Source organism: Conger conger, chromosome 3 (assembly GCF_963514075.1).
Source record: "Conger conger chromosome 3, fConCon1.1, whole genome shotgun sequence".
Classification (NCBI taxonomy): domain Eukaryota; kingdom Metazoa; phylum Chordata; class Actinopteri; order Anguilliformes; family Congridae; genus Conger; species Conger conger.
Window position 1 is genome coordinate 17,444,032 of NC_083762.1, and position 15,678 is coordinate 17,459,709.

The window sequence follows — 15,678 nt, forward strand, 5'->3', positions numbered from 1 at the left end:
TCTTTGAATTGGGGTCACTGTTCCAACAGTCCCACAGCTAAACATTTATATCTTCATATCATCCAGCAGTGACCTCTTGTTTAAATATTTATACAGGGGGAAAATGGGACCACTTTTCCCTAGCCCCGCTTCAGTCTCTCTCCTCTAATTTTTGACCACATTCCACCAACTGTTCTCTCAAGCTATAAATATCAGTCCGCGTTGGAGCGAAAGTGAGTGAGAGTAAATAAGGAGGTGCTGGAGAGAGATGGGGGGGGGGGGTAAGTGTAGATAGAGGGTGAGACAAGGCAGGGGGTAGAGAGAGCAGGGACGTGCTAGTGGGGGGTGTGGGGGCGGAGAGGGTAAATGAAACCAGGTGTGTCCTAAGACCAGGGGTGGGGGGGGTGAATGTATGCGTTGTTGCACGGCCTGCGTAAAAAAAAAGGAAAAAAAAAAAGACAGATTTCGGAATTTCGGAATTTGGGCCACAGACCAGGAATTTGCTTCCTGGGGGGTCAGAGAGGGGGGGGTGGAGGATGGCAGTGCAGGGGAGCTGCCGGGGGGGTTGGGGGGGGGGGGGGGGGTAGGAGTGGGCCGTCCTTCTCGTTCTTTTTCTCACTCTCTCCCTCCGTCTCGCCCTCACTCGCAGTCCAGCCGTCGAGCTCCGCGCTTACTCCCGCAGGGCCAGAGAGAGGAGCAGCAGGGCAGAGCCACCAGCCGCAGCGCGCAGACACACACACACCGGACACACACACCGGACACACGCCGGACCCTCCGCAGGGGAAGCCCCGAGTCAGACCGCTCCGACTCCTCTTAAATGGAAAGACGACACGCGCAGGGAGGCCAGCGGAGCGAATGAGAGACACGGGACCGGAGACCGGACGGGATAAAAGAGGAAGAAGAGGAAACGTGGAAGGACGGAAGACAAGCCCGGCCCGTGAGTACCGTGCGTTCCGGTTACGCGTGCGCGGGCCGTCCCGAGTGCTGCGTGGATTTAGGTGGAAGAGGAGACGAGTATCGCGTGATTAAAAAAGTTGGAGAAAAGAAAGAGGCTCTGAGATGTTTGGGGCAGGGTGGGGGGGGTTGCGCACATCACAGCTGTTGGTTTGTTCGGTCGTACACCTACACTGCCGCACAGCTGCATAGCACACATAATCAAGCGGGAGGACTCTCTCACTCCCCCTCCTCGCACACATGCAACCTCACTACAGCTGCAGAACCGTACTCACCATGAGTCACCAGGTCATAGTTTAATACAAAGCTACACAAAGTCACATTAATACAAATATCTGCTTCCTCTATCCCACTGTTTATACAGACCCTTGTGTCAACACCGTATCGGCATTACCCAGACATTATGCCAAGCAATGGTATGCTGATTCTGCTCTGTATTTCACGTGGTTTAAAAAAAAGTTGTATTAGTTTCTGTTTCACAATAAGACTACTCATTGAACTTTATTACTATTCTTACTAAGTGCTGTTACGTGAAGTGCCATGATCAGTGATAGAAAAATGCTCCATGTTAAATGATTTCCAGGACAAGTGATCTGCTGTAGAATCTCCCCTGGTTGTTTGTGCTGACTTTTGGCCAAGAAGGGTACAGGTCATTGATTCATAGGAGTTAATTAAAAAAATATATAAATTTTAGAAGAGTCACAGCTAACACACACACACACACACACACACACAAATTTGCACACACACATACACAGACACACACACACGCAGACACACACACTCAGGCACACACAGGCACGCGCCACTAACAACAAACCACACACATCAAGCAGAGCAACAGGTGAAGTACTGAGAGTGGTGAACGCACACCCACACATGACATCACAACGCAGAACACTAGCTTCCTGTACTTGAACAGTGCCTGTCTGTATGCTGCAGCACGCCCTGCATCGCTCTCTTATGTTATATTTGCTTCATTTCCCACATTTTTAATATTCTACGTTTTCTTTACTGGGCCTGTACTCCACAGGTCTGGAGTGAGGAGTTAAACCTGGATTCAAACTCAGCACCTTCTGGTTCTGACTCAGATCCTGAAGTGAATCCAAAACTGCCCTGCACCTGCACCACTCCAGTGGGCATTCTCAATTCTGTCTGGTTCTAGTCCAGGATGTCAGGCTAATGTGATCTTCTGCCAGGTCATTAGGATGCAGTAAAATGGTTATCTCATCAGGAGCCCATTCCCTTTCAGTTGATTTTAATCTGTCAATGACTGACCAAGCACAGGGTCTCCACATTACATTATGCCGTAAGATGAGGGCACACAATACTCAGTGCTCTGTACTATGTTAAAACCTGTACAGAACATTACACTACATATTCAATTCACATTAATGAGCTATGAGATGTGTACTATAGTGTTTTTCTCTACAATTTGTTGTAGAGTCCTACAACACTGGTTTGCCCTTGAGAACATTAATATGTGGGTTTACAATAGTTTGGGTTGAAAACTGAGAGCTGTGCTACCATACTTCAAAACTACCAATATTCAGGTAACAGCAGCAATACAGACAAATAAAAGTAAATACACTTGGAGTTAGTTAGGATAAAGTGAAAATGTATTGTTAAAAGCTACTACAAATATTTGCTTCATGATCTTTTAAGCAAGAAGCAGTAGGAGATTTAATATTTATTTAATTCCAGTCAGAAGTAGAACTGCTGTAGCAGAACCCTGTGCATTGTACCAAAGAGCAGCTTGCTGCCCAGTAGACAAGAACAGAGCTAGCTGTATACACTTCATTTTGGCTCAGTATTGAGGGCAGTTTTTTAAAACCATGATTCTATTCATTTATTTTCCATTTCTATTCATAGCAAATATTTTGTATTTGAAATGTATTTCATTATGGCATAGAATAATGCCAATAGATTTAGCCTGTTTTTCATTCAGTGGTTTCTTTATTATTTGACCCTCCCATAGACTATATGGGCTCTGAGGGCATGTGCCATGCACCAGACATTGCACTTACTGTTGACACTTACCAGTACCTACAGTATGTTCACATCATTATCACCAGTGCCCAACTGAACAGACTTTGTGTGAAGAGTCTGAAGCCGCATGATTATGTTAATAAATGCGAAAGGTTTGAATTGTGTTATAAAGAGATTCCCTTTGTGCCTACATTAGTCTTTTACCCATGGAGGTGTGAGTAATTGTAAAACTGAGAAATGAGTAGATGAGTAATAAATATAGTATTACCTCTGCAGTCCCCTCCCATCGCTGCAATGTCCTCAGTTTTGGAAGAGCACACACTTACAGTGCGTCCTCTAAAATGTGTTTTGGGAATCTCCAGCCTGGTTACATCACCAAGGGCAAAGCAGCAGGGCTGTACCTGTCCCTCCCTGGGTGACACTTTCCATTCATGTGTGATTCATGCTCAGGGCTGGGAGGAGCATCTGGTCTATGAGGCACCCAAAGCAAGTGGCCCTAATGTGCATCTTTTTATGTTGTATGAGAAACCTAGGTTACAAGTAAAATCCTGTTTTACACACAGTAATAATCTGATTCACATCCTGGTGACATCACCCAGAGGATATATTTGTGGGAGTTGGTCTTTCTTTCTTGAGAATTCCACCATCCCTTTCAGAACAGTACGGCACTGTTGCTATGGCTTTTTCTGAGTGATTAATTCAGCCTCTTTATACTTACCTGTCAGGAGTTTGGTTGAGTAGCACTTACTTTACGTTAGCACTCGAGAAAGCAAATACATCCGTGATGAAAAGAGCTTTCTAGAAGCCTCCTTGATGTCCTCAGATGTCCCTGAGTCTGGGACCGAGCTGCCAGGGCCGCGGTCCTCCTCCAGACGCTGCGGCTGCTCCTTGTGGGGATTTCTCAGACTGATATTTTTGGGAATGTGGCGGTGGCAGGCCAGCGTGATCCGTCTGAGCCCTGGCTGCGTCCCACTGCGGTGCCCTGCGCTGCCCCGCTCGCCGTTTGGGCTGAAAGCGATACTCTGGGATACACCGGGGCGGCGGGGCCGCCCGTCGGAGGAGGGGCGCCCACATCCGCGTCCAGCGGGATTCCAGAGGCCCAACCGCCACTTACCCCGCTGCAGTAGTCCCCCTCAGCCGCTGACGCTGCCACCGATGCATTTCCTGACCTGTCCCTGGCCTTGCCTGGAGTGCGCAAGAGCGGTTCTCACCGAGGGGTAGACCGCAGCACCGGTTTCGGTTTCGGGGATGTCTACCCCTGCGGTCGACTGCGGTGTTTGTTCAGCATTCTCAGAAATGGACGCAGTCTTTGTGAACGAGCCTCTCGGGGTATTGCTGGGTAAAATTGTCATTGTGTGGAGATGTGTCAGTGTGTTTGCGTGCCTGCATGTCTGTATTCACGGTTAGCCGCCCCCCACTTCCTTTTTAATGTTAATCTCATTTAAATGATGACTTCACCTACAGTAAATGCATCCGTGCTTTGCAGCTTGATAGCCATAAAAGCTGCTAGCAAGAAGCTAAGTCTCTCATAGGGGAGAAATCAGAATTTTCCTTCCATGCGCAATTAATTCACACTCTAGTGTTAGCAGCTGGCATTCCCTCCCTCTGTGGCTCGAGCTATGAGGAATGGGCACTTGATTTACAACTCTCTGCAGCGTCTGATTTTCCCCATGTTGTTCAGAGCATCAACAGCTGACTATGTCGACATTTCTAAAGATTTCATAAAAAACTGAATGTGCTCCGTCTTATTTTGCTCCTGTCCACTCGATCACTAGAATACTCAGTGGAACAGATTGTGATCCTGCCAAAATGGTTGAAGCCTCCACATGATAAGTGACAAACAGGCTGGGGATACTATAAGAGCTAGGGCTGTACTGTATATCTATCCTTAAAGAGCCAGTGGGCAATGTTTTTATATCAAAGAGTGATCTGCAATTATAATTATCTATAATCTATGAAGGTGAAGTGGTACTGTACCTTATGATCAACATATGAAGGCCAAACATCAGGTCACAATAACCATGGGAACACTTCAAATCACCATGTTATTTATTAAAAGAAGCATCAAGGTTTTCAACACAAGACATTTACGAGAATAAAGGTAAGTAGCATTCAGCCTTAAATTTAAGGTTACCGCCCAGCACCTTTCAATTTCTGTAAACATACAGTATGTCTCCAGATAAATTACAGGCCCGTGTCAACATACTCTCATCTAGATGCCACCCTTTAATACCAGTGGACTACTAGGCACTCAAAGAAGGGAATGCTGTGTCTTACGGGTAACCTCCCAGTGCTTGTGAATGTGTGCTGCTGCAATGGGAACTTGCCTGTTTGTTGGCGTGTGGATTAATGGCTTTGTGGATTTTGGTGGCAGTTTGTAAATGGCTTGAGCAGTAATACGGGCTGGGGAGGGCATGTTCTCTCTGTGTCAGTCTGTGAGTTAATTGCGGCAGTATGTGTGTTGGTGTGCGTGTCTCCCGGCGGTTTGACGTCTCTATACTTACTGAAAGGGTAACGCAGAGTGATGGACTCAAAGTTATTTGTGGGAATGTGGTGTGTGTCTGTGTGTGTGTGAGAATGAGCATGTCTCCTCTTGGCTTTGGTGTCCATCTCAACGCTCGGTGGGGGGGTGGGGGGGTGGGGGGGGGTTCAGCAGCTTCTGCACTGTGTCTGAGGTTTGGCTCATGCTGTGTTTCTCAGAATGTGTGTGTGTGTGTGTGTGTGTTTTGAATGTGTGTGTGTGTGTGTGTGTGTGTGTGTGTGTGTGTGTGTATATAGATTTCTATTTGTCCGTGTGTGGAAGACAGTGATTAAAATATCCCCCTCTCCCTTCCATCCCTAAGGGATAGACTAACTAGCTGTTTCACACTTTTAATTTGGAGTAAAAAAAATTTCTTAGGGCTACTTTTGGCTGTTTTTAAATCCTAACGAGTGCACAGCCCTACTCTGTTTTCTCTGGACCATGTAACAGCTGGGTCTTGCTTAAAAACACAACAGAACTGGCCCTGTCTATCTCACTCCCCCCCTCAAACACAATGCTTTCTCATGCCATAAGGTTTCGCCTCTCCAATAAAAAGTAAGATATGACTTGGATTCGAACCAGGAAAGCACTGGTATCCCAGTAAGGAAGGAAACATGATAGCCAATTTCTCAGGAATCGTGGCCTACATCCCAAAACACTCATGTCTAGCTCTTCTCATTTCAGACAATGTTAGGCAATTGAAATCTAAAGCTGTATTAATCAGAATTTATGGATTTAACATTCTGTCAGATGAGTTGAAGTGTATGGCGCAAAATGCTAACAAGCATTTTGATCTCTCAAGTTCAAGCTCAAGAGTCCATCCTCCACATTCAGGTTTAATCTTGCAACACCGTCACTGTGCACTCACCATACGATGTCTGAGATTCAAGGGACAGAACTCAAGAAGTACAGTTTTGAGCCAAGTGAGAATTGTTTATGATTTTTATGGACTCAGGCATTAGTTTGGAGCACAGTCTGTTGGACCGACAGGCTAAGAAGAATGTCTGCCAAGACCTAACATTTAATAACACAATTTATCTGTTTTGTATTACTGTTGTTATTTCTAACTGGTGTATTCCACTATATTTCTTTCATATTTCACCACCAGGGGGAGTAGTTTCCATTGCAGTGTAAGAAAATCTATCGATGCAAACAACAACCAGTATAAAATATGAATAGTCTGTACTGTTCAATGTTTTTGGGCCACTTTGTGTACTGTCCAAATGCCATGGAATGTAAAGTATTGTTCGTAATGTAGTGTGCATTGCTGTTATACAGTATGTAATTTTAAACAGACAAGCATACAACTGAATACCATATATCAGAATATCAAATGTTGTTGAATACTATGGAGAAAGGCTTTAAATACTCAATGGTCTTCTTCTGGTGCTATGTTTAAATATTGTCTCGTTCTCTCTCTTCAGAAACATCCGGAAACAAGCCTGGACTCTTGCAGCTTCAGTCATCCCGCCTCTCTTTGATTGGCTCACGTGCACATCCGTTTGTCTGTCAGTGAGCTCCACTCTACCCCAGAGTGTGTAGTGATTGTGTCTGTTGCTCTGTCTGTGTCTGTGTCTGTGTCTGTGAGCATGAAGGGTGTGTGTGTGCCGCTGCTATGTGTGTGTGTGTCTCTGATCCTCCACTGCACTACTTCTCAGGGTCCTCAAGAAAGTGACACTTATATGGTAAGGAAAATCTCTCTCTCCACCGCATGATATCTCTTCCTCTTTCTCCCTGTCGCTCTCTTTTTCTTTCTCTCACTCTCACTCACTTTCGTTCAGAGTTTTGCTCAGACACCCCTTATCCCCCTTCTAAAAGCATTCCTTTCTTCCTGCTCTAGCTCTTTCCCCCAGTCTTTCTTTTCTCAGATTATTTTAACCTTTTCTCTGCTTTCTCTCTATCTCTCCCTGCCTTACATTCTCCTTCCCCCTATTCTTTCTGCCAATTTCTTCCTCTGTGCATTTTCAACCTTTCCTCCACTTTACCCCCCCTCCTCCCCCTCCCCCACCCTCCCTTTCCCTAGAGCCTCACTGCCTGATTTGACAGTTATTTTCAATCTGTCTGTAACTTTATTTCATCGCTGATGGAATTATTAACTTGAAACACAAGCTTGAACCTTTAAAAACCAGAAAAACGGAACCAGCATTGTCTCTATGCAAGTTTTTCTACACTAAGGCAAAAGCTTAGAATATATTGTATGCACTTTTATGCAAAAGGCTTTTTATTGGCCTGATAAAAATGTGTGTTGCCAAAATGGAGAGAAAGGCTCACTGAAAGTCGAAAGTAGTCGCTCTCATTTTCACGCTGTCTCATAGGAATGCACAGATGGGTATCAATGGGATCTACAGACGGAGCATTGCAAAGGTAGATCTTTTATACTCTCAACTCCCCTTCTCAACTCGGAGGAACGGAGGTCCTACCCTCCGTAGTGACGTGACCTCACCCTGCCACTTCTCTCCCTCATACCCCTCTTTTCCTCAGACATAAACGAGTGTGAGACCATCCCCGAGGCCTGTAAGGGAGAGATGAAGTGCTTCAACCACTACGGCGGCTACCTGTGCCTCCCGCGCTCCGCCTCCGTCATCCCCGCCCCCGACCCTCCCGGCCAACCAGACGACGTCCCAGAGCCCTACAACTCCTGCCCTCTGGGGTATGAGTCACAGGGGGACAGATGCGTGGGTGAGTGGGGGGGGGAGGGAGGGGCAGGTGAGGTGGTGGTTGGGGGGAGGGAGGGCGGGTAGGTAGGCCAGGTTTGGACCCAGGGAGGGGGGGGGTACTGTTTGAGGTGGAGGTGGGCACTGGGACTGGGAATTTGGACCAGATAAAGTAGGGTAGCTTTGTCCTTCATGGGGATACAGGGGAGGTGTACATGGCTGCTATGTCTTGTCGGGGTTGGTGTGCTGAGAGAGAGTTACACTGCAAAAAAACACACCAAAAAAGTTGTTATCAACAAGTCCTTTTGTATATTGAGACTTAAGTTCTTATTTATGTTATGTCTTTGCTAAATAAGACAAAAATATAGCCAATGAGGTAAGATCGTTTCGACTCATTTCAAGATTTGGCAATGGAATAAGAACATTTCACTTGTCAAGCAAACAGTTACTTTTTAAAGCTATTATGTTCTACTTGTATAAATGGTCTACTTATTTTCTACTTATATAAAAAAATAGGATCTTAAATCTTGTTACAAGACTAAAAACACTTGTTAAGACAGGCCATTTTTTGCTGTGTAGTGGCACGTCTTTTATCTGATGCCATTTTTGAGTGACATCGATTGTATCATGATATATGAGATGGGAATAGTATGAGACTGTCTGTGGGTGTCATGGCTGGCCGTGTACGGTGGAAATATGAGGAAGCGAATGTCTTCTTCCCTCTCACTGCTGTGCCGTTGCATGCAGACGTTGACGAGTGTGAACTCGACCAGCACAACTGCCAGCCCAGCCAGCAGTGCTTCAACAGCCAGGGAGGCTTCACCTGCCAGTGCCCGGAGGGGTATCGCAAGATTGGCCCAGAGTGCATCGGTGAGTGACCCCTGAACCCTCTCACTGTCACTGTGCATTTCCTATTCCCTCCTACCTCTTAGTGTTACTGTATAACGCCCTCTCACTGTGTCACGTTTACAGGAACTCACTTCTGTCTTCCTTTCAAACCAGATAGTGTTATTTTCTTCCTTTCATCTTCTTATGCCAAAGAAGGACAATGGGAAGATCCCAGGGAAGATCTATCTTCATCTATGCTCCTTCATCAATATTCATAGGGACTTTGCTCATCAGAATGCTTAGCACTCACATAGTAGACAGAACTTAAAATGTTGAGAATATGGAGCTGACCCTATGGAGAATTTAGATGATCTTTTCACAATCCATGGTATAACTCTCTGGTCCAGATTTGCAACTCACTAAAATCTATTTTTAACCCATTATGGACCAAGGTGCCCTATAGAAAATCCATCAAAAAAGGCCTAGGAGTCATGCATGTCAACAGTCTCGAAAAACGGTCATATGATCAAATACAACGCTGGTGTCGCATCCATCTGTTAAGGGAGATGATGTAACACGCAGGTCACATCCGTCTGTTAAGGGAGATGTAACGCGCAGGTCACATCCGTCTGTTAAGTGAGATGTAACGCGCAGGTCGCATCTGTCTGTTAAGGGAGATGTAACGCACAGGTCACATTCGTCTGTTAAAGGAGATGTAACGCGCAGGTCACACCCACCCATAAGGGGTCCATACAAAGCTCAGTTCAGCCCAGGCCTAAGCTTAGTCTGAGACTGTGTGCATCCGCGTGACAGCCTGGCTGTGTGGTCTGAGACTGTGTGCATCTGCGTGTGTTTGTAAAGATGGTGTCTCCTCTCTCTCCTGCAAGCTTAGTCTGTGTCTGAGCCTGGCTGTGTGTTTGTAAAGATGGCGTCTCCCCTCTCTCCTGCAAGCTTAGTCTGTGTCTGAGCCTGGCTGTGTGTTTGTAAAGATGGCGTCTCCCCTCTCTCCTGCTCTCAGACATTGATGAGTGCAGGTACAGGTACTGCCAGCATCGCTGTGTCAATGTCCCCGGCTCCTTCTCCTGCCAGTGTGAACCCGGGTTCCAGTTGGCCGGGAACAATCGCTCCTGCATCGGTGAGACACACACTCACACCTAAACATTACCTTACAACTTATTTCGCTGACACTTTTACCTAAAGTGACTGACAGTTGATTAGACTAACCAAGGGACAATCCGCCCTGGAGTAATTTGGGGTTGAGGGCCTTGCTCAAGGGCCCAACAGCTGTGCAAATCTTATTGTAGCTACACCGGGGCTTGAACCACCAACCTTCCGGGTCCCAGTCAAGCACCTGATACAGATTAACAGATACAGAATGATCCAAGATAAAAAATCAAGATGTGAAAGATAAAAGTCAAACTCCCCAAAGCATGATTTTATTACTACTGATTCTGTCAGTGATGTCAGAGATTCTCATTGTACAGTATGGCCGGAAGAGAATTGTGAGCTCACTGCTTGTCACCAGGGCTACAACTACCATTGTCCTCAGTATGTATGTTCATGTGCGTTTCCAAAGTTTACATTTAATACCATTCTTTAATGAGAACCTCAGTTCATTTAGGAGGGGATTGACTGGTCTTTAATATTTTAAAGACTTTAAATTTAAGTCCAATCTGGAGGCAAAAGTACAGCATTTTAATTATAAAATATATCCTCAGTGAAATGATTAAATTAAAGGGGAAAAAGGAGTACACACTTGACCTGGTGTTTTGTAGGTCCTGGTTATATCCCTGCCTGTCACAGGGGAGGAACGCTAACTTGCTTCCTCATTTCCCCAGATGTGAATGAATGTGAAATGGGCGCCCCCTGTCAGCAGAAATGCACGAATACCTACGGCACCTTCCTGTGTCGCTGCGAGCAGGGCTACGAGCTGGGGGCAGACGGCTTCACATGCAGAGGTAACAGCCTGCTCTCTCTGCATAGCGTCATATCTCTGTCTGTCTGTCTGTCTGTCTGTCTGCCTGTCTGTCTGTCTGCCTGTCTGCCTGTCTGCCTGCCTGTCTGTCTGTCTGTCTGTCTGCCTGTCTGTCTGTCTGCCTGCCTGCCTGTGTATGTGTGTTTGTATGTGTTTGCGTGTGTGTGTGTATAGGTGCTCGTGTGTGCATGTGTGTGTGTCTGTGCACGTGTGTGTGCATGTGTGTATGTCTGCGCAAGTGTGTGTTGGTTGTGTATGTATGTGTCTGTGTGTGTGTATGTGTATATGTGTGTGTCTTTGTCTTTGTATACGTCTGTCTGTGTCTGTGCCTGTGTGTGCGGTTGTATGTGCATGTATGTGTGTGCGTGTGTTTCTGTGTGTTTGTGTACCCGAGTGAACATATTTATGTGTTTGTGTGCCTGTGGGTGTGTGTGTGTGTGTGCATGTGTCTGTGTGTGTGTGTGTGTGTGTGTGTGTGTGTGTGTGTGTGTGTGTGCGGTTGTATGTGCATGTATGTGTGTGTGTGTTTGTGTGTGTTTGTGTACCTGAGTGAACATATTTATGTGTTTGTGTGCATGTGTCTGTGTGTGCCTGTGTGTGCGGTTGTATGTGCATGTATGTGTGTGTGTGTTTGTGTGTGTTTGTGTACCTGAGTGAACATATTTATGTGTTTGTGTGCATGTGTATTTATAGCATGCCCCAGTTAGCAGGCTGTTGGCCATCTGTAAGCTGCAGTGGGCATCTGCGTTACTCAGTCAGAGAGCACCTGGAGGCTGTCGATACGAGGTGCGGCTCGACCCGAGGGAGGAGTCCCAGCTCTCCAAGCAGAGCAGTTCTTTATGATTATATAGCATCTTCCCAAGCCCTAAATTCATGTTTATTTCACTAGATTATAGTGGTGACTGGAATGTTTCTGCCCATTTCATGGCTGTTTTTATCCGTCCTGGCTAATCTTGTCCCCTTCCGTCATCGGGCCCCTCTGACAGCTCGTTCTGGCAGCCATTTGGGTCAGTACAGTTTTTATTAGCAGTAAAGACACAGTAAGCACATTTTCTGCACAATCTTAGCTTGATGGATTGGTTTGATGCATGGGCTCGTATATTTGCCTTGCTGTGTTTGTACAGTGTTTCAGCTCTGACTGAAAATCACTCCAGACTTCAGTTTTTATTGGTCCCCCGAGCTGCCTATGTCAATGTACACTCCCCATATCGACCGCCCCCGCCCCTCTTTCCCTTTCCCTTAAGAAAGTGTCTTTAATGTTTCAAAAGAAATATATTTCTATATAATTGTATCTGTGTATCATGCCTATAATTTCAAATATAGCAGTTTTGGTTTACTCTACACATATTGGTGTTACAGGGACTTGTGTGTCTTTGTGGTGATAATGCATTTTTCTGCACTGCTGTAAGTCACTCTAGATAACATAACATAACATAACATTACATAATATAAGAGGCCATTCAGCCCAGCAGTGCTTGCCTTTTATTACCACTAAAGTGTACCGACTGCTTTGTTTGCCTAAAAGTATAGAAAAGTAATAGTATCTAGCACCGTATTAAGCCTGGTGTTGAAAATGGCGTCCAGCTGATGGCTTTCACTGCTCTCTGCAGATATCGACGAGTGTGGCTTCTCCAGCTTCCTGTGCCAGTTCCAGTGTGTGAACAAGCCGGGGAAGTTCTCCTGCGTGTGCCCAGAGGGGTACCAGCTGCAGAGGTCACGCCTGTGCCAAGGTCCGTGCGTGATCCGATACAACAACAACAAAAACAACACCACCAACAGCAACAACACCAGCAACAACAATAATAATAATAACAACAACAACAACAACAACAACAACAACAACAATAACAACAACACCAACTGCAACAATGACAACCATAATAATAATAATAGTCATCATTGCTGTCGTCATCATCATCATCATAGACTTGATTGATTTTGTACCTTTTATCACCAAACATCAGCTCAAACTGCTTCACAACAGATCAAAATTATTTTTATGATCACCGGAATAAACAAATGAAAAGCATAAATTCAGTGCATGATTCAGTGATACAATAACACATTTAAGATACAGTCAATACAAAATGCATTGCAGTAAACCTAACATAGCTGACTAAGGTTAAGGAATGATAGGAACAAAAATGAATTGAAAAATACACTTATATAATAATAATAAATAAGTAAAAGAAGTAAGAAAAGGGGTTAATTGAAAGCCAGCTCAAAGAGATAGGTCTTGGGGTATACAGTATACCAGAGATCATAACAATTATCTTTTTATGAAGTCAAATCAAATCAAATCATGAACACAGCAGTCATGTTTGGCCAAGAGTCTTATAGGTCAAACGCGATTGGCTAGGGTGTCACCCAGGATTCAATCGGCAAGGTATTCCCTGTCTCGTTAAGCAGAGTTGATTCCTGTAGTTCACCAGGCAGCTGTGGTCCGTCTTCACTAACTGCACTAGGCTAGAGCAGGCCCCTGGGATACATAGCCACTGTGCAGGGCAGTAAGGTGACTGGACTGGCTGCTGGATGAATTTCCAAGTGTGTAAGGTTACATTCTCAATGGGAGAATGTTATCGTGATCATATTTGTCAATGTTTAATCTGAGATATTCACCTTCCTTATAGTACTTATATATGCATACATATATAGCTGGCACCTTAACCCATTCGATAGACCTGGGCTTTTTAACTAGAATTCAGTTTTGAACGAAAAGGCTTTGAACTAAAAATTCAGTATCACCAAAATGTAGTGTAGTGACACACCGTAGCGTTGGTACTGCAATCATTATCACATTATGAATTTGTCATTCTTCTTTTGAGGACGGTTTAACCTCCTTTCTGTGTCTCTGTGCTTTTCTCCTTTTTCTCCATTCTCCAGATGTGAATGAGTGTGAGACAGGCGCGCACAAGTGCACGGAGGGGCAAACCTGCGTGAACACAAACGGAGGACATCGCTGTGTCGACAACAACCGCTGCCAAGCTCCGTACACGCAGGTGTCCAACAAGTGAGTAACACACGCACACCCACACGCCTGCACGCACAGAAATACACTTACAACACAACTGTATATACGTAGATTTGTGTAGCCCATCCCATTAGCCATGGTCTATATGTCTCACACTTTTTTTTATATATCACATCTGCGCGATATATCCCTTGCGTCATTATCCTGATTATTTTTTCCAGATATCAGTCCAGATGCGTACTTTATTTATCTGAATGCATTCCAGCCTCATTAAAATAGTTTAACTATAATCTGGGTGTTAAATTGATAACAGGTGCAAGCAGTCAGGTTACAATCTCTCATGACATTTACTCTGGCAGCTCATTTCCCTGTTTTTTAAACACATTTTCCTCATACGGCATCAATTATACTTTTTTCCTCTTATAATTACTGAAACTGTCCGGCATGGCCTGTAGACTGCCTGCATAGGGGAGAAACGCACGAACCTTTATGTGTGCCCGTGATAACAGCACCCTCTAGTGGTGGACGCCTGAATTATCATCTTCACTTGAAGCGTCTGAAGCTCATGACGAACATAAAACAGTGCCAAGTTGTGTGCATACAATGGGGAAAAGCCACAACTGACTTGTTGCACTGAGGAAGACAATGTGTCTTGATTGGTTCATATGTCAATCATAGAATTGCAACTCCGTAGTGATTTCATACATTAAGCAACAAGTGAAACCTTCCACTCCTTTTTAGAGCAGCAACCTATATTTACAGCTCCAAGCCAGTTCCATTCAAGATTTTGAGTTTAGCTCAAGGAGTTTAATTTCCCTCATCTTTCTCCCTCCAACTCTCTCCTCTGTACATCTCCCTTTGTGCATCTGTCTGTCTGTCTGTCCAGCCGGTGTGTCTGTCCGGTCACGAAGCCTGCCTGCCGGGACCTGCCCCTGTCCATCGTCCACCGCTACATGAGCATGACCTCCAACCGCACGGCCCTCTCCGACATCTTCCAGATCCAGACCACCAGCGTCTACCCCGGGGCCCACAACGCCTTCCGCATCCGATCCGGGGACGACAACAACCAGTTCTACATCCGGGTGAGCGGAGAACGAGTCCTGCTTTCCTGCAACGCAGTAGTCACTCGCCCCACTGGCTGCTATAAAACATGCCGTAATCCCAGGTCAATGGCGTTGTGTCAGTTACACATCGTGCATAATTAGGTGGTGTATGCACGTACCTGGAGGGCTCCCACTCTGACTTTCAAGGGTCAGAAGGGTTCTGCTGTTGAAATGTCACAACTGGGTTGGGTTAATGGTCTTCTCGTTAAACCGGGGACCTTGAAGCAATGAGTGAGTTCATTAACAGACTGCTACAGCTGTGAGAAGCAAAGTGGAAACTATAATGAAACACACGTGTGCCACTCACTCCTGACCCCGCTCACAAGCTCAGTTACACATAGCAAGCCTCCCTCCCCTCCATGGACTGAAGTGAAAAGAGCTGTTCTTGGAGGAGAGGGAGCTGTTCCTGAGATGTATCTCAGTGTGAGCCACTAACAGTCCCATCTGTTTACACCTGTGGGACTACTATAAGCCAGAGACCCACCACAGAGCAACTGACACCACCGCCCATGTCAGTGTCTGTGAATTCAGTTAAAGAGGAATGACAGAAGAAAATATTTACAATGTCTGCACAATGAAAAGTATATCTAATAAATTAGTCGAGGCAATGCACAATCGGACAAATTATTACGGCAAACAGGAAACAATGGCTGAGCCATGTTGCCACATGATGTGTGTGTGTGTGTGTGTGTGTGGGTGGATGG

General features: G+C 45.4%; 1 protein-coding gene across 2 annotated transcripts in view; it reads left to right on the forward strand.

Annotated features, from left to right (window-relative positions):
* The first annotated feature begins 640 nt into the window (after positions 1–640).
* Positions 641–15,678, forward strand: part of efemp2a (EGF containing fibulin extracellular matrix protein 2a) — a 16,496-nt gene continuing 1,458 nt past the window's right edge. Inside the window, exons 1-10 of one of the 2 annotated variants that reach the window (XM_061235082.1) lie at positions 641–916; positions 6,868–7,128; positions 7,759–7,807; positions 7,925–8,122; positions 8,845–8,967; positions 9,944–10,060; positions 10,764–10,883; positions 12,511–12,630; positions 13,784–13,910; positions 14,758–14,953. In XM_061235082.1, the coding sequence (XP_061091066.1) occupies positions 7,033–7,128; positions 7,759–7,807; positions 7,925–8,122; positions 8,845–8,967; positions 9,944–10,060; positions 10,764–10,883; positions 12,511–12,630; positions 13,784–13,910; positions 14,758–14,953 (1,146 nt within the window). In that variant the 5' untranslated portion in view covers positions 641–916; positions 6,868–7,032. The remainder of the gene's footprint in view (positions 917–6,867; positions 7,129–7,758; positions 7,808–7,924; positions 8,123–8,844; positions 8,968–9,943; positions 10,061–10,763; positions 10,884–12,510; positions 12,631–13,783; positions 13,911–14,757; positions 14,954–15,678) is intronic. The other variant, XM_061235084.1, reaches the window with a different exon arrangement.